Consider the following 27,444-nt stretch of genomic DNA (forward strand, 5'->3'; position numbering starts at 1 on the left):
CACCTCTTGTGCATCTGCTGGGCAACCGGCAACCAATTTGTTTGTGTTTTATAAGCCCAAAAGAGAGGGCTAAATAAAGAGAGAAAGAGCGAGAAAGTGGCAGCATAAAAAACACACACACACACACACACACGAATAAGTCCAACATAGCATTCCCCGTCCGTTCCTGGGGAGCATGAGATCACACTACAGTGCGGCCGATTTCTATGATTACGATCCCCGCACCGATATCGATCCGCTGTGCTGTTGTGAGTTTTTCGATCGAAACAATGAACGGGCTCATCTGCTCGTAACGTGCTGCTGCTGCTGTTGCTGTTTCACGGGTACATCCGGAATCGAAACTCCGACTCCGGCCACTAGGTACGTACGTTTCGGCGAGCCCTAATGTCCAATTGCATTCCCCGAACCTCCCGCTCCCGTTTTAGAAACTGCACCAACGTCTGTTTGCATTCCCTTTAGTAGTGAATCACCGGGTGTTCCTGTAAATAGCCCCCCTACCCCCTCACAACCCAGTGTCTTCAGCGTGTGATTGCCGCAAGAAAACTCCGGCTCCGGCATCCCGAAAAAGAGGGGATTGATCGATATAGAACGTGCGACGAGAGTGCAAAGAATTGATTTTCCTTACCAGCGAGCCAGCGTGATTGTATGTGTGTGCTGGTACGCTAGTGGTGCATCGGCGGTGCAGTCACCCTCGTTAGCCGGCTGCAAACGGTGGCATTCGGCACATTAGAACCCTCCCCTTCATCTCCCCACACACACACACGCACACAGCCACTGCAGCTGCAATCATCAAACTGCACTTCATTGTGCATGAAATATAGGGCATCACCAGGGCAGGGGGGATAGCATTTCCACCAAATATCCTACACGACAGCTGCAAACGGGGGGCGAACGTATCTCACCCGGCAAACGAATCTGAACTTTCCCGAGCCCGAAACGTCCTAACTAAAAGCGGGTAAATATGTTATGTATTCTCTATCTTTAAACCTTTTTTCCACCTCTTTCGCATCATTCCTACACTATCAAACGCTCTCTATCTCTTCATGGCCTCTCTCTCTCTCTCTTTCTCTGCTACTGAATCTGATAATTCAATCTTAAAACGCTCAAATGTGTCCAACTATCTCTTATCAATGTGTATGTGTGTCTTTCTATTTTACCAAAATATTGTAAGAAATCTAACCCCGCTCCTTATCCTTCCACCATTCGCAGCAAACTGACCGGAAGCAGGGTTGGAAACATGCTGCTCACGTTCCAAGACCGGCTGCGTATACCGTGGCGCGGTGGCGCAAAGCAGATTACGCTCGACAATGTGGTGACGCTGGCGATACTGATCGGAACGCTGCTGCTGACCGCGGTACACTTCTACCTTTGCCTTGTCATCATGCTTCTGCTTCCCCTGGTATTGCTGTACCTGAAGCGGCTCTTCGGAACGATCCATCCCAAGTAATGCTAGCACGGGAAAGGCAAAAGGATGAAAGTATTCTAACAGCTGTCCACATTCTTCTCTTTGTAGGACAAAGTTTTTCACAATTTGGTTTTTCGGTAGCTGCGTGTATCTGGTCGCACTGTTCGAGCTGGCCGTTCCGTTGTTGGAAATTTTGCCCCAAGAAAACGTTGGCTTCGTCGTGCTGATGACGCTCGCTTTTCTCTGTTTGCTGAAGGCGAAGCAGCGGGCCGTGCTGAACCATCTCTCTGCCCTGCCGGCGGACATGAACGGTGTAGAAAGCGGCAAGGGGAGCAAGGAACAGATTGTGCTGTTCTCCGACCGCGACGATTCGGACGATGGGGCGACCGATTCGGACAGTGGACGGTTGGCGTGCCAGCTGTGCCGGAAGTACGTGCCACCGAGAACGTACCACTGCAAGGTTTGCTCGAGCTGCGTGCTGCGGCAGGATCATCACAACGTGTGGCTGAACTGCTGCATCGGCAAATCGAACCATCGGCTGTATCTGGCGGGCTGCCTCTTTACGCTGCTGGCGCTGCTGGTGTTTGCCAATCTGGCGCTGACGGCGGTGTGTCATCCGACGCCAATCTTTACGCTGTACGGGATCATCGTGATGATGCCGGACGACTGTACCGATATCTTTTTCCAGTATGAGTAAGTGTTTTGTGTACTAGAATGACTCATGGCAGATGAAATGGTGGTATATGGAAGGAACTGTTATTTGTTTCCCCTCTTTCCAGCATTGCACTGTGCTTTACGGGTTCGGTGTACGCGCTAATAATGGCATCGTTTATTGCTATCGCTATAGTGAAACAGGTTTGTACAGGACGCCCGTCTAATTGCATAAGGAAAAGCTCTAAAAACCGATCACTTTTCAGATCTGCTTCATCTCATTCGGCCTCTCGTTCAGCGAATGGCGTCGCAGAGAGCACGTGAAGCGACGGAATTGTCTGTGGAATTGGAAAGCGTTCTGTTTTGGCCAGTAAAACTTAACCAGAGGTGCAAAGCACAGTCTACCAGACTTGGGCGCAGTGTGTCTGACTGCAAAACTTCCGTTTGAGTTTGTTTTATATCATATCCTCTCCCGCGCACATTCGTGTGTGTGTGTGAACTATTTTTAGCCAAAGGAAACCAAACTTGGTCGTAAGTTGTTCTTATCGATAGTATTTCGGTAGTAGAGAGAGATAGAGATAGAGTTGCGGTAGAAAGGGGATAGAACTCCCAATTCCATAAGGATTTGTTTCCCGTTTGTTTCGTTTTCGGTTTGCACACATCCAGTGTACTTGTGGGTGTTGTAGGGTGGAGTTAATCTCACGTTATTTAATTAATGTAAGCATATTTGCTACCGATAACCACTCACCATTATTGCCACTGCTCCCACAAGTGATTAAAAGGCAGTATCAAGAGCCGCCGAAAAAGGTGTTTCGTTAGAAAAGCCATTTTATTACCAACTTATGAGGCCACAACATGCGCGGAGAAGTAGTGAAGCTTCTATCCGCACATTCTTTTCCCCTCTTCTTGTTGCAAGTTCGAACCTAGCCGTAGAACCAGTAGTAGGAACTAGTGATGGGTAAAGTTGACAAAAATCCGGAGCCGACTCCGGACTGTAGGTCCACCCAGCCGGTTGGAATCATTTCGGAGCCGCTCGGAGTCGTCCGAAGTTGTCTGAAGTCGTCGGGAGTTATTCGGAGTAGTCCGGAGTTATCCGGAGCAGTCCAGAGTTATCCGGAGCAGTCCAGAGTTATCCGGAGTCATCCGGCTTCGTCCGGAGTTATCCAGAGTCGTCTGGAGTCATCCGAAGTCGGTCGAATATGGACGGTGCAATGTTGTTTATAGTCAGGCATTTCATATCCGATTCCGACTCCTCTTATTTTCGGTCTCAAACCGCTATTCTTAGAAAGATAGTCCTGGTTAAGAAGTAAACGCACAAAGCGAAAGAGGTAAAAACCCGAAATGCCTCCAGCAGACTCTTGACGTCCTCGGACGACTCCGAGCGACTCTATGGTAATTCCGGACGACTCCAGACAACTGTGGACGACTTTGAACAACTCCAGACAACTCCGGACAACTCCAGACAACTTTGGATGACTCCAGACCACTCCGCAAGACTCCAGCTCCAGGCAGAACCAGTGGTTCCGATTTTGCCGGTGTCGGAATCGCACTCACAATAGCCGGAGTCGGATCCAAGTCGAGGGTGCGCTCCAGAGAGCACACCACTAGTAGGAAACCTAAAATGCTTAGATTCCATCCGTGGAAAAGGCGTGCTTGCACACAATTTCGATCGGGGCGTGATTTACTAACATGAAATGTTACAATGATGATAAGTAGGATAAGAAACGCACAATAAACTTTGAAATTCTTTAACTTACCTTTCAAACTGTGCTCACGCGTTCGTCTTTCTTCCACTCTTCCGAATGGGAGGAAAAATAACCACCCTTTTTGCTTAGTGATCCACTTCAGCAGCAGCTGCACAAGCGGATGGGGAACAACACTTTATTACCGATAGAGCTTCAGCTTCAAGCAAATGCACTGTCTAAATGCTTTCAGCGCCGGATTCATGGTAGAACTGAGTAAATTTGAAATAAATTAGACGACGACGGCTGCGATTCTAGTACGTATGCCCGATCGACATGTGCTTAATGACGTCGCTATTGGGTAGAAGATCGATTTCGATTAACCTATGCCAGTGTATGTCTTTTATGCAGCCGTTCCGCTCTTCTTTTCACAGCCCTTTTTGCCGCCCTTCTTTGCCTCGGCCGCGGCCTGCTCCACGTCGATCGGGGCTGGCTTCACGAACGGAATCTCTTCGCGATACTTCTCCGGCATGTACTTCTGAAGCACCTCGGGGACCTATGTAAATTCGATAATGTTAACAATATCCTTCTAAAGAATAGCCTTCCCCTCCCATCTTACCTTTACGCCCGTTTCCGTTTGATGCGTTTCGAGGATGGCGCAAATCACACGCGTCGTAGCGCACATGGTCGCATTCAGCATGTGCACATAGTCCACAGCCGCATTCATCTTCTTCGTTTGGCCGTAACGCACCAGCAGCCGGCGGGCCTGATAGTCCAAGCAGTTGCTGCACGATACCAACTCCCTGAAAGCGCCCGACCCGGCAAACCATGCCTCCAGGTCGAGCTTTTTCGAGGCGGCATGATTCAGCGCACCGGACACAATGTTCACCACGCGGTACGGAATGCCCAGCGACTGGCAGAACGCCTCCGCGTTGCCGATCATTTCGTCCATCATCTCCCACGACTTGTTGTCGTGCGGCGAGGTCAGCACGAACTGTTCCACCTTCTCGAACTGGTGCACCCGGAAGATGCCGCGGGTGTCGCGGCCGTGCGAACCGACCTCCTGCCGGAAGCAGGTGGACAGCCCGGCGTACTTGATCGGCAGCGACGCTTCCGGGATCCACTCATCCCGATGGTACGCGGCAATCGGTTGCTCCGAGGTCGCAATCAGATACTTCTCGTCCGTCGCCGTACCGTCCTCGGCCCGCTCGCTGCCCTTGCCGACCACCTTGTACAGCTCCTCGTCGAACTGGGACAGCTGGGCCACCTCCTGCATCACCTCCTTGCGCATGAAGAACGGCGTGTACAGTGGCGTGTAGTCTTTCGCGTACAGACTGTGCAGCGCGTGCTGGATCAGTGCCTGCTCGAGAAATACGGCCGGCCCGGTCAGGAAGTAGCCCCGACCGCCCGACACCACCGCACCCTTGTCCCCATTCATTCCGTCGATCATCACGATCAGATCGACGTGCGAGTACTTCAGACGCGTCTCACAGTTCCCGAACGTGCGCTCCACCCGGTTCTCGTCCTCGTCGTTACTGACCGGGACGCTCTCGTGCAGATGGTTGCCGACCTCGCGCAGTGCCACGTTCCTCTTCGCCTCCACCTCCTTCATTTGCTGTTCATTTTCCACCACCGCTGCGTCGATCAGTGTGCGCACCTTCTTGATCTGGTTGACGGTCAGCTCCTTCAGCGAGGTCAGCTGCATCTCGCGCAACTGGTCCTGGACCGACTGCGGTAGCGGCTCGCTCTCATCGCCCTGCGGTTCCTTTTTCTTCATCTTCTCGCCGATCTCCTTGCTGCACAGATTCTTCAGCTTGTTGTAGTTGTCCATGTTGAAGCGGCACCGGCGCCACTCCTTGTCCTGCTCGATGACCGTCTCGACCAGTGCCACATCCTTGAAGCGCTTCGTCTGGTTCTCCCGGATCTTCTCCGGATCGTGACCCTTGTCGCTGCGGAACAGATCCAAATCGAGCACCATTTTTACGGCTACCTAGGTAACAATCTGAAAGTGGTTTGTGCGGTATGCCAAATTGGGCGGATGATGAAATTTTAGGACGATTTTCAGCCGCACTGCCGCAACGCCGTACGCAATCCGCAATGCTTTGGGAATAAACGTGGCTGACAAGCCGAACGAGTTTGACAGCTGTGGTGATTTGTTTTGGTTTTGCAGATGACAGCAGTAGTCGAATGACAAGCGAAACGAATGGTAACGTGGCAGACAAATTACGATTTTAAAGCCGTTTCAATTGCGGTTAGCAAAATCAACAAAAACATTACCGAATATTTTAAGTAGTTCCCAATTTATTACGCTGCACTTTCAGTTCAACATTTAAATCGTGCACGATCCGTAACAAAACACGTGCCGCTTTGGCGGTTCATTTGTAGCCGGTGAAAGTAATCGCCTTCGCGCTACGACTATTTTCGAGTTGAACGAGCTCAACAGTGGAGTATTTTGTTTCAGCATTCCTTCAACCGTTTCTGCTCCTAGCGGCATGCTGCTGTTTGTGATGGATGCACTCGCTGCCGCGGATGCGGATTTCTGACGACTTTGTGCCGTTTTTAACGGAATTGGCCGGCAGCCGGCAAACCGAAACCCAAACTGTGCCTTTGGAGCTTGATTTGGAGACGAGAGTGGCGGCAATCGCTTTTCGCTGTAGTTTTCAAACGCTTCCTGTAGGGTGGGTTTTACCTTAGCTGCCCGAGAGATGTAGGCTGGCAACCGCTTGGGAACTACCTTTGCCGCAACTTTATAGCAGCTTTTGTTGTCTATAATTTTTAGCCTTTTCCTGTGATACTTCAAGCACTGCTTTTCGATGTATTCTAAAAAAAAGACAGGTCATAATTAACAACCCAAATCGGGAGAAATCACAGCGAGCAACACTTACGATCGTAGCTGAACATAAACGGTCCCAAACTGTCCCCACAAATGTCGTACAAATATTCGTAGAAAAAGATGTCCGAACGGCCGTTCATGAAAATTCCTGCAGTCTGTAAAGGAAGATAGAAGAAGGTGAGTTTTGCACAACCCAACAAACCCTACCCATTCAAACTTACATTAAAATGGGGTACCAAACACTCCGGGATCGTTTGACTGTCGATGTAGTAAAAGTAGGGCAGCAGTTCCCTCAGTGCAAACTCCCCGATCGCCCACAAACCTCGAAAAATGCGCGACAACCAGTTGTAATCCACGGTGGCCGTTTTCCGCTCCTGGAAGTAGCGCTGCAATCGCTCCACGAGCAGAAACGTGCACTCCTGCTCCACGAAGCCCCATTTGCTGGCGCACAATCCAACCACCCGGCAGACACCATCCACCAGATAGTCCTCACAGATCAGCGTGGTAATGTTTTCACTTTCCAGCGTTGTCGAGTTGGGATTGTTCACCTCGCCGCCGCCATCGCTGCTCTCGGACATTGGTAAGCTAACGTTCTCTTCCGGATCGGCGTCGATGATGGTGGGCGGCGTGCCGGAATCAAGCTTCGGCTTACCCGGGTCCGGTTTGATATGAAACATGGCCATATCACTGTTTACCGATGCTCCCGTTGCCGCAGCAGCAGCAGCCGCCGCACTAGCAGCGAGCGAGTTAAGCATCTCGTTCGTTAGCATGCCCGGATCGGCCAGTGTGCCGGGATGGGCGGTGTGTCCGCCCGGCCCAACCACCGACCCAGACGCTTGCTGTACGATAAAGTTCGACGCGTTGGCCTCGAACGCTTCGGGGTCGAATTCCGACTTGACCTGAAATCCATCCACCACACCGTCGGCCATCGATTCCGTGCCGACCATACCCTCGTCCACGCCCTCCTGCTTGCCCAGCACCATCGAGAAGAGCGCCTCGTAATCGTCCTTGTTGTTGAGATCGATCCCGTCCGCCCCGTCCTTAATGTTTTCGATGCTGCGCAGAAGCTCCTCGGTGGCGTTCGAGTTGGAGTTGTTCGAGTCCTCCGCCGGCGGTAAGTTGTTCTCCAGCAGCGCCATCGGATTGTTAAACAGGGGGGATATGTTGTCCAGCACCTGCTGCTGTTGCTGCTGCTGCTGTTGCGGTTGCTGTTGCGGATCGCTGCCAACGAGTGACGTTACCGGTCTCGGAACGGGATCATTCGGTTGCATTAGCTTCGCATGAACGTATCCGGCTGGGCCAACGAGCAAGTTGACGAACAGCTGACTCAGCAGGCTTAGCTCCAGCGTTAGATCCGAATGCGCCACGTGGTAGTTCTGCACCAGCGCTTCCAGGTACACCAACGTGCGCCGCAACGTTGCCTCGGTGTATTCGAAGCCAAGCATCTCGATTGCTTTCGTTAGCAGCAGCTTCATCAGAGAAGGTGTATGCCGGTTGTACTGCAGTATGTCGATCGCTGTGTTGAAGCACGCTTCATCGCCAATAAAAATGGCTGCAAGCAGAGAGACTAAACTATTAAACGATTCCCGCTCGGATATGCCCTTTTGCGGGCAGGAACTCACCATCGCATATGTTATTGTGCATCGCAATGAGATCTTCCGCAATGTCTGCCTCCGCCATCCAGGTGGTGGTAAGCACTGGCACATTGTGCTGCTCCAGCGATATGTGTTTGATGTATTCCTCGCGCAAATCAAGCACCTCATCCTGCCGAGAGAGAAAGAAGTCGTTTCATTTGCTCACAATTTGCACCAACATCCCAACCAACTACTAACCGAGTTAAAAAAGTATGCACCATCGTATTCGATCTTGTCCCACGGTTGACTGTTTGCTCCCACGATCGGTGGCACGTCGGAATCCTTCAGCACCTCGTTCACCAGATCGAACGTAACGCGCCCGCTCGAATGGCGGCTGTATGTTTTGATGCTCTAAAGTGAATTGAAATGGGGAAATTATGGTAAAGAATCGTCCTTTCCCGCACACAGTGCACGGTGCGCTTACATTGGTCAGCTCCCACAGCTTGTAGGTAGCATCTTCCGCCAGCTTGGTGTACACATCGGGCGCTACTTCCGTCTCCTGCTTGTCGTGCTGCTCCCAGGCAGTCCGCACGGAGCGTGAACTAAGCCCGGCGTACGATTTATATGAAGTCTGCAAAGAAGGCATCAATTAAAGCAATCTGTTCGGTGCAAACCTCTCCCCCGGTGCAACCATACCTTGTCCTTGGCCGAACCCATATTCGACACATCGTTCCCGGACGAATCGCTGTGCGGCACAGCCTGCTTCGGTGGTGGATGTAGGTGCTGCTGCTGGCTTTGATTGCTGTTAGCTGCCGACGTTTGCCCGGCCCCGGACACGGCAGTACCGGCGGCATTTTGCTGATTGGAGGTCGGAGTACTGCTGTTGTTGTTGTTGTTAGCGTTGGTGCCACTGCTCGAAGATTTGGTGCGCTGTTTCACCTTCGAGGAGGACTTTTTGGGGCTTGGTTTCATTGTGCCCGCCATCCGCATTTCCGCACCCTTAATACACAGTCACCGTCACACAACTAAGCAGGGAACTGAGAGGAAATGCGGGTCCGTCTCATCGGGGTTTTCTGCAGCTAAAATTGTGATTAATTTTACGCAACAACACCCGGCAATTGTGCTACCAGCGGCTAGCTTTTGCTCACAAACAAAGCCGTCTGCCGTAGGGGGCTCGAGGTGTAAACAACGTTTGACACATCGATCACACAGCGGCTTGCCTGCTTCATTCACTTGTATTTGGGATTGATTTCGATCTTTTCAATCATTTTTGATGATAAATCTTTAATAAAATTACACTTTTACATTAAAACAAAATTGCTCTTCTTTACGAACAATTTTAGACTGTTGAAGTGTGGCTGTGTGTCATGCCGTACTGCGCCGCATACTCTTCGTTGACATACGCACACCAATACAATAACAGCCGCCCCGTTTCAGCGAAGTAAACATTACAAAACAGTTCGCACTGTGGCCCGCACAGTCGTGGTTTTGTGCCGCGCAAAAACATAAATTCACAGAACATTGCTTTTGTTCCTTTGTTCCCATGGAGCATGGATAGCCGATTGTGTAGCTACGATAGCGCCGTGGAATATTGTTACTCTCGTTAAATAAATCGGAAGAAGTGAATGTAGAACCGAAGGACACTGCCAGACACCATAACCTTCATCGGGAATCGTGGTGCGGAATATTGAACGTTAGTTGCATACAGTCATGTAGGTAAAAACCTGTTCGTAAGATCTAAATTAACAAACCAAATGTGCTTGCAGCCTCTGGTCTAGTGTGCCACATGGTTCCTGTTGCACTATGAGCCCTCCCGATAAGAGCCGGAACGAGGAGAGCGCACCGTGGAAGTCGAGCAAAGGCGAAGGGTCGTCCCGCGACAATGGAGCTCCGGAATCGAATAATGACGAAGGGTCGTCCAGGAGAATTGGAGCACCGGAAAACGCTCTGTGGAGGTCGAATAAAGGCGAAGGAGCGTCCCGTGGGAGTGGATCTCCTGAAAGAGCACCATGGAGGTTAGATATAGATGAAGGGTCGTGCCGAGGTAATGGATCACCGGAAAGAGCGCCATGGAGGAGAAATAAAGACGAAGGGTCGTCCAGAGGCAATGGATCTCCGGAAACAGCACCATGGAGGTTGAATATAGACGAAGGACCGATCCGAAGCAATGGATCGCCGGAACGAGCGCCGTGGAAGTCGACTAAAGGCGTGGGATCGTCCAAGGGCAATGGATCACCTGAGAATGCACCGTGGAGGACGAATAAAGACGAAGACTCGTCCCCGAGAACTGGCTCACCAGAGAATGCACCGTGGAGGACGAGTAAAGGCGAAGAGTGGTCCAGGGGGAATGCATCACCTGAGAATGCACCGTGGAGGACGAATAAAGACGAAGGCTCGTCCCCGAGAACTGGCTCACCGGAGAACGCACCGTGGAGGTCACCCGAAAGAACATCGTGGATATCGAGTAAAGGCGAAGGGGAGTCCCGTGGGAGCGGATCATCGGAAAGAGCACCGTGGAAGTCGAGTAAAGGCTTAGGACCGTCCAGAGACAATGGATCACCGGAAAGAGCGCCATGGAGGACAAATAAAGACGAAGAGTCATCCCGGGGCAATGGATCGCCGGAACGAGCACCGTGGAAGTCGAGTAAAGGCGAAGGGACGTCCCGTGGATCACCGGACAGGTATCGGCACCGTAACTCAGACCGATATAAAAAACGGCATCAGTCGCAAAATGATCGCTATGGCAATCGTGTCTGGAGACGTGACAGTCCCTACAGCCGGCATTCTTCCCACGAACAAAGCCGGTATGGGTCGCACGGATCCGATGAAAAACGACACCACGAAGACGAGCGATCGAGAACGGGTTCGTCAGGAGGGGGACGAGGATCGGCAGCTTACACCGGCCGTCGTCCCTGGAGAGAACGTAGATCCCCCGGGTAAGTAAGATTCGTTTGGAGGGGCTATAGGTGAATTGATTGTTAATTTCATTCTAACCATCACAGGAGCTCACGACCGAACAGATCTCGATGGGGCGAGACGTCACGAACGAATGCTGGGAAATATTCACACAATTGTAGGGAAAGCTCTGCTGAAGCTTTTCATTTCTTTTTCAATCAATTGATGAAATATGACAAGCGTGAAGTATGTACCAGCCGGTTTGGAGCAGTTCGTTACAGTGTTTCACGATCCACATTTTCAACCACGCTTTCCCTTTCCTTTCCAGAGTAACCAGCCCCAGCCCGAACGGTCCATGTCGTTCATCGACAAGCTGATTGCGGACGAAGCAATGCGGATGCTTTCTAAGGCGGCTTCCATGCAGGAAACGACGTACCTTAATGTTCCCTTCAAACCGACGGAAGCCGCAGCGCTCGCATCGGCCAGTGCGGACAGTGCAGCAACGGAAAGCTCCAAGACGGAGTCGGAAAAGCAAGCGGACGAAGAAACGCAAGCCTCTATGCGTGACGCAGCCGTGGTAAACGCGGCCGACTCCGCCCTGCTGCAGAAGAGTGCCGAACAGGTGACGAAGAAGCTAATTAACCAGCTGACCACTATGAGCAAGTACGACCTGAAGCAGATCATCGACAATCCGGGCGGCAAGTACGAGACGGCACTGAACCGACACGCGCAAAATAAGCTGCGTGCCGAGGTGCGGAAGCAGCTGAAAACGATCGGCCTGAATGAGCTGGGAAGTGCGAGTGTCGATGGGGATGGAAGCGTGGAGCCGGATGAGGCGATCGATGCGAACAAGATACCGCCGGCCCTGTTGGCACAGATCGGACAGGCGTTGGACTTGGATTTGGAAGATTTGACCCACACGGACTCGGAACCGTTCGAGCAGGTGGCAGACGCTGCTAAAGACTCCCAGCCCGTGGAGGGAAATGGAATGCTGGGGCCAATATTCGGCACTGCCGTGCCGTGGGGTACAACAAACCAGGAGGAAATGGCGGAATCTTCCAACAGAACTCTCACAAAGGTGCGAGTCGCTCACAAACCGTCACCTACCACGCCAGGGCGCAAGAAGCAAAAGAGTGTACCAAATGGCAATGCAATAATATGCATAGACGATGCGGAGAGCCCGGTAGTGACTACTCCGTCCGCTAAAGCGAAAACACCCAATCGCATGAAAAGCCCTAAAGGCAAGGGCGTGAACGGGAAGGGTGGGGTACAGGCTGTGTCCACGCTTAAAACGGTCGATGGGCAAATAAACAACAATGTAGCAACAAACATCCCTCAAGAAAGTAGCATACGTGCTGCTCCAAAGCATAAAATATCCCCCAAGCAACGCAATAGATCAAAGATTTTGAAAGTTCAGGAAACACCGTCAGCTTATATTAATCAATTAAATACTAACTCAGTGATGGAAAGCAACCCGCCACAAGTAGAACCGACGCGGGTTGAAAAGAATGTTCCCTTTTTAAGAATCAGCACGGTAGAGGAGCTCAACAGACGATTAGACGATCATGAAGAAGCGGCGCTCATTGACAAAGAACAAAGCGCTGATAGAACCGAACAACTCGCTTCTGGTGGTGTTGGGCAATTGCACAGCAATGGTTCAACAAGATTAGAAACAAATAGTGACATTAGTCTCAACGTGCCACTTCCCAGTCAAACGCCAAGCACTGCTAATGCAGACGGCGATGATAGCATACAGAATCAACTCAATAATTCCGATCAAGCGACGGACACTGCAGCTGCACCAGCCACTACTACTACTGCTACACCAACCGGACAGGAGCAGCAGCAACACAGCAACATCCCTATCTTTCAACGACTCATCGAGCGGCGTAAAAAGCGCTGTAAAAGCGCGATTGAAAAACATCTGGAAGATATTCTGAGCAAGAAGGGCGATACGCGAATAATATCAGAAGATGGTGAAGTGATTGTGGACCGTTTGCGTAACAATGACTATTTGGCGATGGTTTGTCCTTCGCTGCGCAAAGCGTTGCCCTTTGCTAAAGTACAACTTCTGCCACCAAAGGATGTAAATCGGAAAAGAAAGAATGCTACTACGCCGGCGGATGCGATTCCCGCTGAAGGACAGTGGCAGATTGAAACAGCACCCAACATGACAAACGAATGTAGCACCAATCCTCCCATCGTGCCGGATACGCATATGGGAAAGGTGCCGAAGAACAAGCTGCGATGGAACCGTTGGATGCAGGCCAATAGCCCCGATATGATCTGCCATCGTGAGGCGGCGGAAAAGAATGGTGAACCGCATTCCGGTGCATCGGAGCGTATTTCGTCCGTGTCCTCACTGTCAGGGGAGGATCAGATTTTGAACGAAGCATACGATCACTATACCTCCAAAACTGGCGAAGACGGTGGTGGTGGTGAACCTGGTGATGGGGATGATGTTGTATCCTCAGAACCGGTACAAGCTTCCCCCAACTCATTCGCTGAAGTGAATCGACCGTGCATAAGAGTTCGTTCGGCATCGATTTCACAGGAATTCAGCACACCAGACACATCCTTTGTAGAAGGCGTTTTGAATGAGGATCCAGAGGAACGTCCTTTAGCAGAGGCAACGAACCATCAGTGTAGCTCAGAACCACCAGCAAGTCAGCAAAGTGCTGCCACATTGGATAGTGTATCGATCTCGAATCTCCCAGCAACAGAGCCGATCGTGGATAGCAAGGAAGATATAGAACGGATTCCGTCACCTGAACCACCTCTCGATACCTCAACGGCGACCGAGGAGTACATTTTGGGTGGTGATTCCGAACAGAAATGTGTACCGATGGAAACGGAACGCTATGGCGATAGAAGTGCTTCCCAGGAACAGGTACAACAACAGGCACAAGAGCAAGAACAACCTACCACTCATCGTAGAGTGGCAACTCCACAGCCGACACAGCAGCCGACTCGATTCCAACCTTTGTATGAGATCACCGAGCGGTTACAATCGATCGATGCGGAAACGATGGACCTGTACAACCGCAAGGCGCAAATCGACGCAATGATCATGCAGCTCAACTCGGAGCGTATGGACATTAACCAGCAGCTGGTAAAACTGCACCATACACGTGGCGAGCAGATGAACGATCTGCGTATTACGCTGCTAGAACTCGGAATGTCCGACAGTCCTCCGGGTGGCACAGAGGTGACAAATCAAACGCCCACCACGTGCCACGCCTCTGATGTGACCAGAAATGCTGATCCAGTGCATCATACGGATCACCAGCCCGCACCGCCACCCGCACAGCCACAGCAGGAACGTACGATACGACGAATCACACCGATCGGAGGTAATAGTGTGTTGATGAAGATTTTCCAACGGCGCCGTGCACCGTCCGAACGATCGACGGAGGACAATCCACCTCCAAACGATCTTGCGTAGAATGTAATACGCGACCGTTAGTTTTATGCCAGTGTTAAATGCATTTTGAAAGCAACCGTGTGGACTTTAATAGTTGTATATAATAAATGATTTAACATGAGAATTGTGTTGAAATGAAATAAATTAGTATTCTTTTTTTTGAGTTGCTTTTTGGGACGTCATGAGTATGGGCACATACAATCACATCTTTTTCATCTTGAAGGACACCGTGCTGTACCGAATCCGCCATCGCTTTTAGCCATTTTAAGCATTGACGCAGCAGTAGAAAGAGTTCACTATTCCGTAAGATACGTGTTATGCTTGTTCTGTCCATTATTTGACTAGTTTTAGTGATAGAAACTCCCAAATCGCGATGGCTTCGCTTCGATCCTTTATGATTCGAATGAATTATCTTGATCGATCGTCTCCGTTTAACAGCCGCAAGCGGCGACGACGCTATTCGTCGGCTACTTCCGGCAGCTCGAACCTGTTTACCGATCTCAACAACAACGAGCTCCTCGTACCGATCGTCAATCCATCGCGGAGTCGTTTCAAGGTGTCAGCATGCATTTACAAACACATCCCGTCGTCTTCCGATGGCGCCAAAGATTGTTCCAAAGAACAGTCTCCACAGCTGGCTGTGCAGATATTTGAAGGATCCGATATTAAGCTGTAAGTATGCCAGGAAATATGATCTTTGATCGGAGCAGCAAGATCACCAAGAATATCCATTTCATTGTTCCTCAGACGTAATGAACCGACCATACCGGTGTCGATGGAGCGATTTCTAGCCTTCGTGCAGATGGATTGTCCGGATGATGTCCTCGTGTCGACAGCGTATTGCGTTCCGCGAATGGTTCCCGTCTCGAACGTGTCCTTCTCCTACGCTCACTACGACACGGAGCGGATGGTTAAAACGATCGTGCACTGCACGAAAGTTGAATTCCGGCGTAGATATTTACCAGTCGCCAAGCAGTCGATCGAGAACGATCAGCACAACAACAACAACGAAGACGACAGTGGCCAGCAGGCGTGTTTCATTACCTACGCATGCTGGAATGTTTCGGAGCATTAAAAATGAATCAAACCAAGAGATCGTTATCGTTATAGGAGCGTCAATTTTTGGATCGTTTTGAGGCGAGATTTATACTTCGTTTTTTTTTGCAATTCAATTTTCTTGGAATCATGTATGTTTTTAAATAATTAAAAAGTAAACAAATCTCATTTACATCGGCATTAACACCACACGCACAGAGAACCTTTGGTGCCATTATACCTTGTGATCGAGGAACGTCTTGAACATGCTAGTCTCCTCCTCCGGTATTAGATTCTGCTTGAGCGCGTCGCGCAACGCCCGCTGACAGTTCTGCACGTTGTAGTTTGGCCGGAAGCTCCGATCCTCAGACTTGAGCAGCCCGAGCTGGATGAGCAAAAAGTTGCGCAAGCTTTTCAGCCGCCTGTTCGCCCGCGCAAACTCGAACGCATCCTTGTACAGGGCGAGCGCAACGGCGAGCGCATCCGGCTGGCTTTCGCACAGATCCGAACACTTCAGGATGGTGAAGGCCGTGTGCACCAGGTAGTCTTCCTGCGGGATCGCTTTCAGGTAGTCGCGGAAGGCGGCCACCTTATCCTTGTCCGGCAGCGACTGGAACAGCGTTTCCGACGGGTAGTGCTGGCGGATGAACGAATCGACCGTGCACGGGAGCGTTGTGTCGAGATCGATCGACACGGCGGACGCGTCGTGGGCAGTGCCGCCGTTCGTTTTGCTCATACTGTGTTGCTTCATGCGGGTTAGCAGTGATTCCTCCGCGTCCTCCTCCTCGCCCTCGCCGTACCCTTCCACCGTCTCATCCACGTCCTCGTCCTCATCGGCCGTTTCATCGTCGTCTTCGTCTTCGTCCTCCTCATCCTCATCGTCCTCTTCTTCCTCTTCCTCCTCCTCCTCGCCATCATCGTCGTCCTCTTCTTCCTCTTCCTCCCCGTCGACATCGCCTGCATCCTCCTCCAGCTCCATGGCACGGTCGCGCTCGTAGGTTCGCATCAGCTCCTTCATCTGCTCGCAGCACTCATCGCCGAACTGGTTGCCGTTCAGCACGAGCGAGCGCAGCCTGCCCTTGTTGGCGGACGCATTGACTAGCGCAAAGCCCCCGTCCGGTCCGATTTCGTTGTACCCGAAATCCATCACCTCCAGCTCGGTGTGTGCCTGGTGCAGCGCCTCCCCGATCAGTACGGCGCCCTTCGTTTTCAGCAAACAGTCGCCAAAGTTAATCTCCCGCAGGTGGTGCAGATCCTGCACGGCCACGGACAGGGCCGCCGCACCCTTCGGCCCGATCGTGTTGTCGTTCAGGTTCAGGATGCGCAGGTTCCGGTTCACCCGGAACGCATCCGACAGCGCCGTTATGCCCACGTGGTAGATGCCGTTCTGTGGCATCTCGATCTGCTCGAGCGTGCCGACGGTGGCGAACATTTCCGAGAGCGCTTTGGCGCCCGCATTTTCCAACCGATTGCGCCCGGCGATAAACACTTTCAGCGCGAGCGGTTTGCCCACCTTCCGGCTAGCGGTGTGTCCTTCTAGCAGCGCTTTCGCGAGCATGGTGCCGCCCTCGATGCCGAGACCGCAGTTGTTTAGCTTCAGTTGCTGTTCAGAAGGATGAATAATTAGTAAGGCTCATCAAAGGAATCACACACACACCGCCCGATCCCTACCTCCAGCGTGTAGCATGTGGCACTCTTCAGCAGATCCACCAGCCCCACCATCCCGTTCGGACCGAGCGCATTGTCGGAACAGTCGAGCACGGTCAGCTGGGCGCCGGCCGTGATCATGCCCTGCCCGAGCGCCTTCAGCGCAATCGGGATCTCCTCCTTCATGCGCCCGGTAAACAGATCCTTCCACAGGGCCTGTTTCAGCTCCGGGTGCTTTTCCAGCGCTCTGGCAATGCCTTTGGCCGCTTCCACGCCGAGCGTGTTGCCCTCCAAATTGAGAAAGCGCATATCCTTGCACGCATTTATCGCATCGATCAGGTCTTTGGCTGGGGAAAATATAACACAAAAGGGGGGAAAACACATGCCCATGACAACATCGTGCTGTAAAATCGATCCCTGCACGCAACTGCATTTCTACCACCGGGCAGGTGTGTGCAGAGCGAACATATTTACCTTCCGCTTCCGTTCCCCATTTCGACGCTTTGCCGACCCATTTGACGCCGTGCTGATCGAGATCGGTCAGTGCGCTCGTTATCGCGGTCAGGTTAAAGGACGCCATATCGTTCTTTGGGGGAAACCAACACGCAGGTGCTTGTTCACAATTTTTCACAGTTCACGTGCGAAATTCAGTGTGTTTGCGCGTCTTTTCTACTGCAAAGTAAAACAAACGCCGCTACGCCGCTGATGCTGTCGCTTGTCTCTCGGGTGCAAAACGGGCGGGAGGTTATGTTTACCGTTGTCGGTTTTTTTTCTCTTCAAGGTTACCGCCGCTGTCAAAAATTGCAACCGCCACTTTGACAGTCCCCGCAGGCCAAAAAAAAACCCTCACTCCAAACGTCAAAAACCGTCACAACTACACTTTCAAAATGCATCGCCAACGCTCCAAATCTGTGCAATTTTCTGCAGAGACGAATGAAGCAGAAAGGTTCAAAGTCTCTTTAAAAATCATTAAAAAAAATCGGTGCGATTTTCGCTCGCTGGCGATGCTTTTTGAAAGTGTAGTTGTGAAGGGTTTTGACGTTTCGTGCGTGGGAGGGCTGGGGGATGGCGGGCCCAAGGGGGTTGGCAGATTGGCTTACTTCATTTCTCCACTATCATTTGTTGCATTCCAATCAGAGCTAGCGGCGCATTTCGACGATACGTTCGGTAGGGAAAGGAGGCACCGGAACCACGAACACAGCACAATTAGCAGGCGGGATCAGATTACGGAAACGGCGTTTGCTTCTGTCGTCCCACGTTCTGGTAAGTAAATGTGCACTGGAATGTGTGTGGTTTCGCAGTGAAAATTAGTCAACAGAAAGTCAACAAACGAGGTAGTGAAAAAAGCGAGTCGGTGTGTGTGCGTGAGGAGGAAAACTTTCCTACAGGTTCCCACTGCCAGGGAGCGCTGCCCTGTCCCCAAAATCTAGAAATGGCTCCATTGTTGGACTTGTGAACAATGGTCCCATAGGTGCACGCCCTGTTTATGTGATTCTGTAATCGATTAGGTTAATTACCTCCGATTACGGGTAGCGCGATTGATCCGAGTTGTGACCGATCGGATTACCCCTTCCCCGATCCTAATCCGGCTAGGAGCATCTAACCAGTGGGATTCGTGTCCGATTTAGCTTCCACGGAAGAGAAATTCAATGAAGGATCTCTGTAATCGAATTGGAAAAATATCTCCAGTTGCGCGATTAATCGATTGCACATTTCATTGAACGAACATTTAAAGGAAACGGTTCGAGACACGATACTAACGGTACACATCTCTCGGCTCGGTTGCACCTTCTGCTGCGTGGGGTCTTGGTCTTGGTTCCCCACGTGGCGCACATCCCCAGTAGGCCGTTTTCCTACCCCACCTACAAACGAAATGCACAAGCGGAATGGTGGAAATGAAGTGATGCGTTGGAAAAAGGAGAAGCACACAAAAAAACAACAATCCTCAAACGTTTTTCTTGCGGAGTTTCTCCGTCCATTCGTAATGCTGCTGCTGCACCCTAGTTACGCACCCCGTTTGTGTGTTTGCTTTGCTCGATTTCGTTTTAGCAATCATCATCATCATCATTACCGCCAACACCAACCCAGTCCAACGCCCAGTGAAGCAGTGAAAGAGTTAAAGAAGGAGAAAGAAAGAGAGAGGAGGGAAACGATCTCCTTCCCCACGGCCCCGGAGAGTGGAAAATGTTTCGACAGTAAAAGAAACTGTGTAACAAACAACGACGACGACGACGACGACGCACATCTTGGTCTTGCACAGTAAACGATTTCCGCTGAGTTCGATCGCGGTAGGCGCTGTGTAAGTCCTGATTTGGCTTGCGTACGGCGGGCTTTGCGCGGCACGTACGTACAGTTACGTCGTTCGTTTCCGATTTAACTCTTTGCCTTTCTTCGGTTTCTTTTGCTTTTTTTTGCAGTGACCAGACCACACGCGCACGAGTTACCCGAGGAAGAAGGGCACACTGCGACAAAGGGCGAAGGAGGGGCTGCGTGTGAATATGAATATTAATCGTTACCAGGCGGCCAAAAACTTGCAACCGGCCCGTTCCCTGCGCACTGCACCGAATCCCAATGGCCGCAATGTGCTCGGCGACTTTGGCTATCCTCCGCATCTCGTGGACACCGCGCCGCCGCCCCACGAACATCAGCCCCGTGCCGGTGCGCACCTGCAGAACGGCGGGGGAGGCACGCTCCCGGTGCAAGCGCACCAACGGTCGAGCAGCCAGTCGCGCAAGCACGATGTGCTGCGTACCCCCCAGCCGGGAGCGCACGGAACCGGCGCGGGACGTTCGATTACGCCAGCCTCGCCCGGCAGCTTAACGTTCAATGCCAGCACGCTGACCGTGGGCTCACTGTACCAGGTGACCGTGTCGTACGTGCAGAACGGCCCGAAACAGTTCATGGTGCAGCTGCACTCGTGCCACACCGCGCTAACGCAGATGATGAGCGCGCTGGCCCGGGTGCCGTTGCGAGCGATTAACCGCAAGCTGCAGCTCGGCATGGCCTGTCTGGCCCGCTTTTCGCAAAACCACATGGTCTACCGGGCACTGATCACGGCGCTGGGGCAGGATGGGAATTGTACCGTTTCGTTCGTCGACTACGGCCACTCGGAAACGGTGCACCCGGGCAGCCTGTTCGAAATTCCACCCGAATTTCTGCGCTACGAAATATTCTCCACCCGGTTCGCGCTCTCGAACGTGCGCCGGCTGGAGGATGTGAACGCGGACGTGGCCGGGATCTTCTCGCGGCTGGTCGCCGGGAAGGTGCTGTCGCTTAAGGTGACGCCGCCCGAGGGTGCCGCCTTCGTGTCGTACTGTGAGCTGTACGAGAGTGGGGAAAACCTGTTCAACCGGCTGCAGAAGCTTTGTCGCGAGCAGGTGTACCGGTACCCGGCCCTGGGCAGTCTTCAGCGTGGCGCTAGCTATAACGTGGTCATACGCTACATCGAATCGTGCTCGCAGTTCTACGTCCACCGGCTGGACAATGTGGCTGTGTTTGATAAAATGATGGACGATTTGATCGTGCACTGCCAGTCGAGCGGTACCCCGGCGGTGGTGGGCGTTGGAGACGCGTACGCCGTCAGTCTCGATCCGAACGATTACTACCGGGCGGAGGTGGTGGAAACGGATCCGAAGATCCGGGTGCGACTGATCGATTACGGCAACATCATCACGGCGCAGCGCGTGCAACTGAAGCGGCTGTCGCCGAGCTTCGTTCACCAACGGCCGGAAGCGTTCGAATGCTGCCTGGAAGGGTTCGAAGGATCGACCAGCGATGATCTTTCCACGCCCCAGCTCGAAATGCTCTCCGAGGGTGTCGACAAGGAGCGCAAACCGTTCAAGCTGATCGTGTGCGATGTGCGGGACGGTAAAACGATCGTCAATCTGCTGGACGAGTCGGAATCGCCCGTACTGAACGTGTCGAAGAAGCTGCTGAAGCTGAACAACCCAGTGAAGTTTGTGAAGGATTCGGCCAACAATCAGCAGAAGCAGCAACAGCAACAGCAACAGCAACAGCAACAGCAACAGCAGCAAAATAACAAACGACTGTCCGGGGGAGCAGTTGGCACTGCAAAGGGTGATCAGCTGGGAACGAGTGGCGATTCGGGAAAGGCTCCGCTTTCCTCCAGTGGAGTTTCCTCCGGCCAGGGCGACTGTATCGATCTGACCAACGATGAATGGAGCGGTGGGCCACCGCTGCCGGGCAATCAGAGCACGGCGTACGATCTGCAAACGGGCGGTAACTTGGCCAGTCCTCCGCGCAATGCTCGCTCCGGTGGTGGTGGTAACGCTGGATATGGACGTGATAGCAATCACAGCAGCCGTGACTCATCGACCAGCAACAGCAAGCAGGACGTAAAGCGTGTGGCGGCAACTGGCGCGGCCACAATCGCGCCAGCTGGCGCACGTAATGACATTCCAAGGTTCAATAAGGAACGGTAAGACGAACCCCCCGGGCCCTGGAATTACGCTTCGAATGCTCCTCATACCTTTGTCTTTCTTTTTCTCCTGCAGAACCCAAATGCCGTACTACTACGAGCATGATGATCGTTGTGCAGAACCGAACAGCCCTCCAGCCAATGTCCAGGGGTCGGTCGGTGGTGCTGTTGGTGGTAACGAAGCGAAGCGAAACGAACGAAACAAGATGGATGTGCGTAATGCGGCACAAGATCATGCAAATACTGCTTACGCTCCAGTGGTTTCCGCGGAAAGGTGAGTTTGCAGAACGTCGATGATCGATTGGAATGGAAAAAACGGTTTTCATGGTCTTTTTGAAGTGTTTGTGTGATGGTAGAAGCAGTGCTGCAAAATGTCATGAGCCTCACAAGATGTTCACCATGAGCATTCTTTCTCGCTCGGTCTGCTTTGATTGTCTGTAGGGTCAAACACTCGGCACTCGAGCATGTTCGCGCACCGTATATCCCCCATGGCTATTGTGATGATCACTGACACATAATTTTGGGACCAAGAGTTTGTTGCACAAAATGTCACCAAGCATGTGATGGTCATAACAACTGTTTGAGTCTCACCTCTGATCATCACAATAGAGCTCGTGACGCTGACACGATTTTGTTTCAGCCGGAATTTGTCTTGACTATGTCAGTGACATTTTGCAGAACTGATCACAGTAAAAAAAGTCATGACATAGTGACTGACCAAGCGTTGGTCGTAAAAATGTCACGAACCATGCATCGGACACATCAATCGTTTTGAGTATCATCTCTGATTATCACAAATGATTACGTGACGCTGACATGGATTTTGCTTCAGTCAGATTTATTTATGACATTGACAGTGACATTTTGCAGCATTGTGTAGAAGTCACTTTTGCATGTTGTGCAAAACATAGCATTAATTTAATTTCTCCTTATTTTTTTCGCATTCCCAGCAACGCTCAACCCGCCGATGAGTTTGTACCGTACCGCAGTACCTTCCCGGAGCAGACGGTGCCGTTGGACACGAAGCAGGACGTGGTGCTCTCCTGGTGGTACTCGCCGGAACAGTTCTACGTCCGGCTGCGCTCGGAAGAGGACAAGTACCACGAAATGATGAAGCAGCTCCAGAAGTACTATCGCAACAAAAGCAACCAGCAGCTGCACCAGCAGCAGCTGCAACAGCAGCAAAGCACCGGCGGTGGCAAGGCAGCAAAACCATCCACCGGCTCGATCGTGGTCGTACGCCACCCCAAACATAACGCGTTCTACCGTGGGCGCGTGCTAAAGTACAACGAGTCGGCCCAAAAGTACAAGGTGGAGCTGGTGGACGGCGGTAACAAGCTTGCGCTGTCGGCGAACGACCTCTGGCTGGTGGAACGACGCTTCACTCGGCTCGCCCCGATGGCGATTGCGTGCGCCCTGCCCGAAGTCCGGTTGCGCTGTGAGGTGAAGGAGCTGCAGAGCCGCATCGACTCGTACATTAGCAACGACAAGCAGTTCGAGACCGTTTTTATGGAGCGTGTCGAGGGTGGCAAATATCACTGCAAGGTGAACTCGCTCGGGCGCGATCTCAAGGAGCAGCTGCTGGAGGATAATCTCATTGCCCAGGTTTACGTTGGTATGTGGGGATACACCGAACGGATGTATATCCAAGCGGTTATTTTGAGAACGATTGTTAAAAATGTCTTTTTTCAACTGTGCAGATATCGATCTCACCCGGCTGAAGGGGCAAACGCTGAAGGTGCAGCTGGTAGAGGTTAAAAGCTTGAACGATTTGCGTGTGAAGCTGCTTGGCCATCAGGCGATCTTTTGCTGCCGAACGGACGGCTGCGATTCGACCCTTTCGGCCGACGACACGGTGGCGGAGCTGCGTGAAAAATGGCTCCAGCGCTACTGCCTGGCACAGGTGGTCGATGTATCAAATGATGAAAAGTATGTGCTCTTTGTTATTGTCCTGAAAAAAAAAAATAGATAAAAATATCGCTTCACACGTATTTTTTTCAGATTGATACTTTCCCTGCTAATACCCACGCTAACGGGCCAGCCGGAGCCAACGATCGCCGAGATGCCGGTGCTGATGAGCAACTTCAACGTGTACGTGACGCACGTGGAAAGCACCAACTGTCTGTACGTCCAGAACGCCCGCTGGAACGAGGCGATCACCAAGCTGGCGGACGAGCTGTACGAGTTTTACGAAAAGCAGCAGAGCACCGTCCCGTGTGCGAACCTCGCGATGAACGAAATGTGCGCTGCCAGGTCGCAGGACGACGGAAACTGGTACCGGGCGAAGATCGTCTCGCTGCAGGACATCGAAAAGATCGAGGTACTGCTGGTGGACTATGGCTTCCGCGAGCAGATCAAGCATAGTGAGCTGAAGGCGCTGGAAGCAAAGTTCCTCGAGCACAGTGCGTTCGCGCATCGGGTGCATCTGCCGATGGCGGCCATTGCCGGTGTGGAGGAGGAGCGCATCAAGAGTGAGATCAGCGAGCTGACGGGGTCGTACGAGCTGTCGCTGAAGGTGGTCGAGTTTAGGAACGGGATCTGGATCGTGGACATCACCTCGAACGATTACAGCATCGTGAGCGTGCTGAAGGATCGTCAGTTGGTGGCGGATTTGGATTACGAAACGATACTGAATCAGCGCCAATCGTCCACACCGACGCCGGGCGGCCCTGCACGACCGTCGATCGAGGATCACGAGGCGAAGCATCAGAAGATACGGGCCAAGATTTGTCATGTCGATAATCCGAGTCAGCTGTTCATACAGGTAAGCCGGATCGTTTGAGTTTGATGCTTTTTATTCAAATATATGTTCTCACTTCTCCATCAAAATTCCCTCGCCAGCTCGAGAGTGATCTTCGAGATTTGCATCAGCTGCAGGAAACACTTCAAATCATTGCCTCATCCCTGCCGCCGCTGCGCGACTTTTCCGCCGATCGGTACTGCATCGCCCAGTATTCGGCCGACGACCTCTGGTACCGGGCGCTCATCATCGACAGCCACGACGATCTGATCATCCAGTTTGTCGACTTTGGCCACACGGACATCGTGACGAGCAACAAGAAGAGCACGCTGCGCGACATTAACGACGATCTGATGAAGTGGAAAATTTACGCCAAACAGTGCGCGATGCTGATCCAACCCGCCTCGGCCGAGGTAGAGGGTAGCGGCGCTGCCGCGTCCGCCTCCAAGGGGGGACGCAAAAAGACGGCCGCCTGGAAGGAGGTGGCCACCACGATACTGCGTGCGCTCGACGAGGTCGAGGTACACTTTTTGGCCGAAGCGCAGGGCGTACACTACATCAGCGTGCGCAGCGGCGAGAAGGACATTGCCGAGATGCTGGTGGAGAAAAAGCTGGCCACCCGGCTGCTGTACGTCCCGTCCGGGCAGCGCTGCTTCACCAGCCACACGGAATCGATCGACGAGTTCTACCTGCAGCTCGAGCGGGACGTCAATCCGCTCGACGTGATGGGCAACTATCTGGCGGACGTGAGCAAGTTTGCGGACGTGGAGGAGCCGAAGGTGAACATGATCTGCTTGGCCGAGTTTGCCGACGATACGCTGTGGTACCGGGTGCAGGTGTTGGCCATACCGAAGCCGGGCGAATACGAGGTGCAGTTCATTGACTATGGAAACCGGGCCACGGTGCAGAAGCTGAAGCAGCTCGAGCCGAGCATTGCCGAGCTGACGCGACTGTGCGCCAAGTGTGCGCTGCGGCTGCCGGAGAACGTGAAGAGCTGGTCGGAGGCGGCGCAGGAAAAGTTTGCCGAGCTGACGGCGATGGGACAGACGGTATTTACGGTGCAGCTGCACAGCCCGGGCACGTCGTTCGCTACCGTGGAGCTGTTCCACGAGGGCCGCAACATTGTGGACCAGCTGGTGGCGCTGTGCGAGAAGGGCACCGGATCGGCGACGGATGCGATGAGCGCTAGCTTCTTCCTCGGGGACGATAATCGGCTGGACGATAGCTACCAGCTGGAGGACGATAAGGTGCACGTTAGCCACGTGAACTCGCCGGCCGAATTTTTCATCCAGTTCAACAACAGCTTCGATGCGCTGCGCAACATGGAGGAGCTGCTGGCCGCCAAGGCGAAGCACTGCGAGCCGATCGCGGAGGGCGACATCCGGAATGGGCTGTTCTGCTTGGCGCAGCTCGTGCACAATGGGAAGTACTGTCGGGCGCTCGTGCTGGCGGAGGTTCAGGGCGGTCAGGCGACCTACCATCATGTGCTGCTGGTGGACTACGGGTACCGGGCGGCGGCAACCGATCTGCGCAAGATGCCCCCGAGCATCGAGGAAATGTCCCGGCTGGCGAAGAAGTGCTGCCTGGAGCACTATCTGCCGACCGATGAGATAACGCTCGGTTCGGTGCGTTGGAGCCGGCTGCGCAGCCGGCTGACCGAGCTGGCCGACTCGGGCAAGGCTGTGTTTACGTTCGAAATCGTACGGAATGATTGTGATCCGCTCATCATACGGCTGTTCACGCCCGGCGGGGTCAATGTGGAGGATTTGCTGCGAGAGGATGCCGTCGACGAAATCGTGGTGGGTGATGATTTGATCAACAGCGCTTCCGGTACTTCCGCTGCTGGTGGTGGTGGTGTTGGTTCGAGCGATACACTTAAGCGGGCCAAACCGAAGCAGGCTTTCTTCAGAGCGAACAGCGATCTGGAGTTTCTCGAGAACAACTGATCCGTGTGTGCGTGTTGGTTTGTGCTCTTTGTGATGCAAAAAAAAAAACGACCGTTACACCGGCACCGAGGGGGACGATCGACGATTTCGCTTCCCGCCAGAAGTGCAATACGCTTCGAGTGCACAAAGGAATGCGATGCGGTGTGGGGAGTATCCTTCCCCCTTCGTGCGGTGTAACGATGAATCGAAAAACGCGATAAAGAGAGGAGGTATAGAGTTAAGAAACATTAAATTTCCTTTTTTTTTGTTATTGAATTAAAATATGCACTCATAGAGATTTAAATTGTAAGTTTGATGATTTATACTCATTCATTCATTCATTCATTCATTTATGATTTTGTTGTTGCTGTTGTTTTAGTGAAGCGTGTTACAGACTCAAACGAATTTAAACTAACATAAATACGCGCCGCCTCATCATCATCATCATCATCCCGGAGCTCATCGCACGATTTATTTATGCGTGGTATTGTCACGTTTACGTTATTTCATCATATCTTCACTAAACTCTGCACTGATTTTATCCAGCTAGTCGAACACACTTACAATGGGGATGTGTAGGAGAAGAAACTAAGCAAAAAGAAACGAAAATATTAGCAAAGAAGGGACCGAGTGAGAGCCGCATAGAACTGGAATTACAACCAAATGAACTCTCAATCTCTCATCAAAGAACTATTAGTAGACCCATTTTATGCTAACGTATGCAAATTATTGTTTTTCACGAATATAACGCCTTAAACCATTAAACGAATGATTTGAAAAATGTGCCTTCCATGAAAAAAAAACTTCCATCCAGAGCGCTACCTCTATCAGTGGGCGATGAAGTTAGAAGGGAGCCCCGTGTTGTAGAAAACAATCTAAAACACTGAAGCAAAGTAAGTGCCTTACATTACATTGTGATTATTGTTCCGTTATAAAGGAAATTCTCCAGTGAGTGCAGTCCTCGCAAAAATGAATCCAAAAACAGAAGGTGAAAATGCAAAGGGCTCTCCATTATCTGGCTTGCAGCTATAATAACATTGTACAAAATCTCTTTCGTTATGCGACATGAGAATAGTGTGAGTGAGGCACAACAATCAAACAAATATGTTTGGTACAACGACCAACCGTCGCGAGCATTAAACCGCGTTAAACGCACCAACAAAATGAAGGAAACAAAACTAAAAAGGTTTATCAA

General features: G+C 52.0%; 7 protein-coding genes across 12 annotated transcripts; 4 read left to right on the top strand and 3 right to left on the bottom strand.

Moving 5' to 3' along the window:
* Positions 1 to 5: 5 nt before the first annotated feature.
* Positions 6 to 3,812, top strand: LOC120955058 (palmitoyltransferase ZDHHC23-B). Of its 4 annotated transcripts, none has more exons than XM_040375535.2 (6): positions 244 to 360; positions 463 to 955; positions 1,210 to 1,443; positions 1,514 to 2,098; positions 2,185 to 2,260; positions 2,323 to 3,812. In XM_040375535.2, the coding sequence occupies exons 3-6, from the start codon at positions 1,238 to 1,240 to the stop codon at positions 2,428 to 2,430; spliced, it is 975 nt and encodes a 324-aa protein (XP_040231469.1). In that variant the 5' UTR covers positions 244 to 360; positions 463 to 955; positions 1,210 to 1,237; the 3' UTR covers positions 2,431 to 3,812. The 4 variants fall into 4 exon arrangements, with proteins under 4 accessions (XP_040231466.1, XP_040231469.1, XP_040231468.1 ...); XM_040375534.2 differs by having other exon boundaries at positions 247 to 360; positions 460 to 955; XM_040375533.2 differs by having other exon boundaries at positions 260 to 360; positions 426 to 955.
* A 68-nt stretch (positions 3,813 to 3,880) lies between these two features.
* Positions 3,881 to 5,862, bottom strand: LOC120955057 (serine--tRNA ligase, cytoplasmic). Its single transcript, XM_040375531.2, has 2 exons — positions 4,358 to 5,862; positions 3,881 to 4,294 (listed from the first exon to the last, which is right to left on the bottom strand). The coding sequence occupies exons 1-2, from the start codon at positions 5,714 to 5,716 to the stop codon at positions 4,142 to 4,144; spliced, it is 1,512 nt and encodes a 503-aa protein (XP_040231465.2). The 5' UTR covers positions 5,717 to 5,862; the 3' UTR covers positions 3,881 to 4,141.
* A 157-nt stretch (positions 5,863 to 6,019) lies between these two features.
* LOC120955054 (uncharacterized) lies at positions 6,020 to 9,510 on the bottom strand. The gene is made up of 7 exons (XM_040375529.2): positions 8,842 to 9,510; positions 8,630 to 8,776; positions 8,404 to 8,556; positions 8,194 to 8,335; positions 6,793 to 8,123; positions 6,624 to 6,726; positions 6,020 to 6,558 (listed from the first exon to the last, which is right to left on the bottom strand). The coding sequence occupies exons 1-7, from the start codon at positions 9,133 to 9,135 to the stop codon at positions 6,068 to 6,070; spliced, it is 2,661 nt and encodes an 886-aa protein (XP_040231463.2). The 5' UTR covers positions 9,136 to 9,510; the 3' UTR covers positions 6,020 to 6,067.
* A 95-nt stretch (positions 9,511 to 9,605) lies between these two features.
* LOC120955053 (uncharacterized) lies at positions 9,606 to 14,588 on the top strand. 2 transcript variants are annotated; one of them, XM_040375528.2, is made up of 4 exons: positions 9,606 to 9,857; positions 9,912 to 11,081; positions 11,148 to 11,286; positions 11,369 to 14,588. In XM_040375528.2, the coding sequence occupies exons 2-4, from the start codon at positions 9,949 to 9,951 to the stop codon at positions 14,483 to 14,485; spliced, it is 4,389 nt and encodes a 1,462-aa protein (XP_040231462.2). In that variant the 5' UTR covers positions 9,606 to 9,857; positions 9,912 to 9,948; the 3' UTR covers positions 14,486 to 14,588. The 2 variants fall into 2 exon arrangements, with proteins under 2 accessions (XP_040231462.2, XP_040231461.2); XM_040375527.2 differs by having other exon boundaries at positions 9,606 to 9,838.
* A 145-nt stretch (positions 14,589 to 14,733) lies between these two features.
* Positions 14,734 to 15,539, top strand: LOC120955062 (uncharacterized). The gene is made up of 2 exons (XM_040375540.2): positions 14,734 to 15,136; positions 15,212 to 15,539. The coding sequence occupies exons 1-2, from the start codon at positions 14,838 to 14,840 to the stop codon at positions 15,537 to 15,539; spliced, it is 627 nt and encodes a 208-aa protein (XP_040231474.2). The 5' UTR covers positions 14,734 to 14,837.
* A 23-nt stretch (positions 15,540 to 15,562) lies between these two features.
* LOC120955056 (ran GTPase-activating protein) lies at positions 15,563 to 17,923 on the bottom strand. Its single transcript, XM_040375530.2, has 3 exons — positions 17,621 to 17,923; positions 17,171 to 17,493; positions 15,563 to 17,102 (listed from the first exon to the last, which is right to left on the bottom strand). Exons 1-3 carry the CDS (start codon positions 17,724 to 17,726, stop codon positions 15,735 to 15,737), a joined length of 1,797 nt encoding a protein of 598 aa, XP_040231464.2. The 5' UTR covers positions 17,727 to 17,923; the 3' UTR covers positions 15,563 to 15,734.
* A 290-nt stretch (positions 17,924 to 18,213) lies between these two features.
* LOC120955052 (maternal protein tudor) lies at positions 18,214 to 26,818 on the top strand. Of its 2 annotated transcripts, none has more exons than XM_040375526.2 (8): positions 18,214 to 18,409; positions 19,196 to 19,489; positions 19,564 to 21,584; positions 21,661 to 21,858; positions 22,535 to 23,199; positions 23,285 to 23,513; positions 23,586 to 24,348; positions 24,426 to 26,818. In XM_040375526.2, exons 3-8 carry the CDS (start codon positions 19,645 to 19,647, stop codon positions 26,268 to 26,270), a joined length of 5,640 nt encoding a protein of 1,879 aa, XP_040231460.2. In that variant the 5' UTR covers positions 18,214 to 18,409; positions 19,196 to 19,489; positions 19,564 to 19,644; the 3' UTR covers positions 26,271 to 26,818. The 2 variants fall into 2 exon arrangements, with proteins under 2 accessions (XP_040231460.2, XP_040231459.2); XM_040375525.2 differs by having other exon boundaries at positions 18,215 to 18,409; positions 19,196 to 19,445.
* Positions 26,819 to 27,444: the final 626 nt, after the last annotated feature.

Source organism: Anopheles coluzzii, chromosome 3 (assembly GCF_943734685.1).
Source record: "Anopheles coluzzii chromosome 3, AcolN3, whole genome shotgun sequence".
NCBI lineage: Eukaryota > Metazoa > Arthropoda > Insecta > Diptera > Culicidae > Anopheles > Anopheles coluzzii.

What these genes read in the sequence shown, in the direction of transcription:
- LOC120955062 (XM_040375540.2), top strand. Translation starts at nt 14,838, where the DNA reads ATGGCTTCGCTTCGATCCTTTATGATTCGAATGAATTATCTTGATCGA. An exon ending in GAAGGATCCGATATTAAGCT is followed by an intron (nt 15,137 to 15,211) that starts GTAAGTATGCCA and finishes ATTGTTCCTCAG; the next exon opens with ACGTAATGAACCGACCATAC.
- LOC120955058 (XM_040375532.2), top strand. Translation starts at nt 176, where the DNA reads ATGAGATCACACTACAGTGCGGCCGATTTCTATGATTACGATCCCCGC. An exon ending in GATATCTTTTTCCAGTATGA is followed by an intron (nt 2,099 to 2,184) that starts GTAAGTGTTTTG and finishes CCCTCTTTCCAG; the next exon opens with CATTGCACTGTGCTTTACGG. An exon ending in CTATCGCTATAGTGAAACAG is followed by an intron (nt 2,261 to 2,322) that starts GTTTGTACAGGA and finishes ATCACTTTTCAG; the next exon opens with ATCTGCTTCATCTCATTCGG.
- LOC120955056 (XM_040375530.2), bottom strand. Translation starts at nt 17,726, where the DNA reads ATGGCGTCCTTTAACCTGACCGCGATAACGAGCGCACTGACCGATCTC. An exon ending in ATGGGGAACGGAAGCGGAAG is followed by an intron (nt 17,494 to 17,620) that starts GTAAATATGTTC and finishes TATTTTCCCCAG; the next exon opens with CCAAAGACCTGATCGATGCG. An exon ending in CCACATGCTACACGCTGGAG is followed by an intron (nt 17,103 to 17,170) that starts GTAGGGATCGGG and finishes CCTTCTGAACAG; the next exon opens with CAACTGAAGCTAAACAACTG.
- LOC120955053 (XM_040375528.2), top strand. Translation starts at nt 9,949, where the DNA reads ATGAGCCCTCCCGATAAGAGCCGGAACGAGGAGAGCGCACCGTGGAAG. An exon ending in AGAGAACGTAGATCCCCCGG is followed by an intron (nt 11,082 to 11,147) that starts GTAAGTAAGATT and finishes TAACCATCACAG; the next exon opens with GAGCTCACGACCGAACAGAT. An exon ending in TGAAATATGACAAGCGTGAA is followed by an intron (nt 11,287 to 11,368) that starts GTATGTACCAGC and finishes TTTCCTTTCCAG; the next exon opens with AGTAACCAGCCCCAGCCCGA.
- LOC120955057 (XM_040375531.2), bottom strand. Translation starts at nt 5,716, where the DNA reads ATGGTGCTCGATTTGGATCTGTTCCGCAGCGACAAGGGTCACGATCCG. An exon ending in AAACGGAAACGGGCGTAAAG is followed by an intron (nt 4,295 to 4,357) that starts GTAAGATGGGAG and finishes GAATTTACATAG; the next exon opens with GTCCCCGAGGTGCTTCAGAA.
- LOC120955052 (XM_040375526.2), top strand. Translation starts at nt 19,645, where the DNA reads ATGAATATTAATCGTTACCAGGCGGCCAAAAACTTGCAACCGGCCCGT. An exon ending in CATTGCCCAGGTTTACGTTG is followed by an intron (nt 23,200 to 23,284) that starts GTATGTGGGGAT and finishes TCAACTGTGCAG; the next exon opens with ATATCGATCTCACCCGGCTG. An exon ending in GATGTATCAAATGATGAAAA is followed by an intron (nt 23,514 to 23,585) that starts GTATGTGCTCTT and finishes TATTTTTTTCAG; the next exon opens with ATTGATACTTTCCCTGCTAA.
- LOC120955054 (XM_040375529.2), bottom strand. Translation starts at nt 9,135, where the DNA reads ATGCGGATGGCGGGCACAATGAAACCAAGCCCCAAAAAGTCCTCCTCG. An exon ending in AGCTGTGGGAGCTGACCAAT is followed by an intron (nt 8,557 to 8,629) that starts GTAAGCGCACCG and finishes AATTCACTTTAG; the next exon opens with AGCATCAAAACATACAGCCG. An exon ending in GCACAATAACATATGCGATG is followed by an intron (nt 8,124 to 8,193) that starts GTGAGTTCCTGC and finishes CTCTGCTTGCAG; the next exon opens with CCATTTTTATTGGCGATGAA.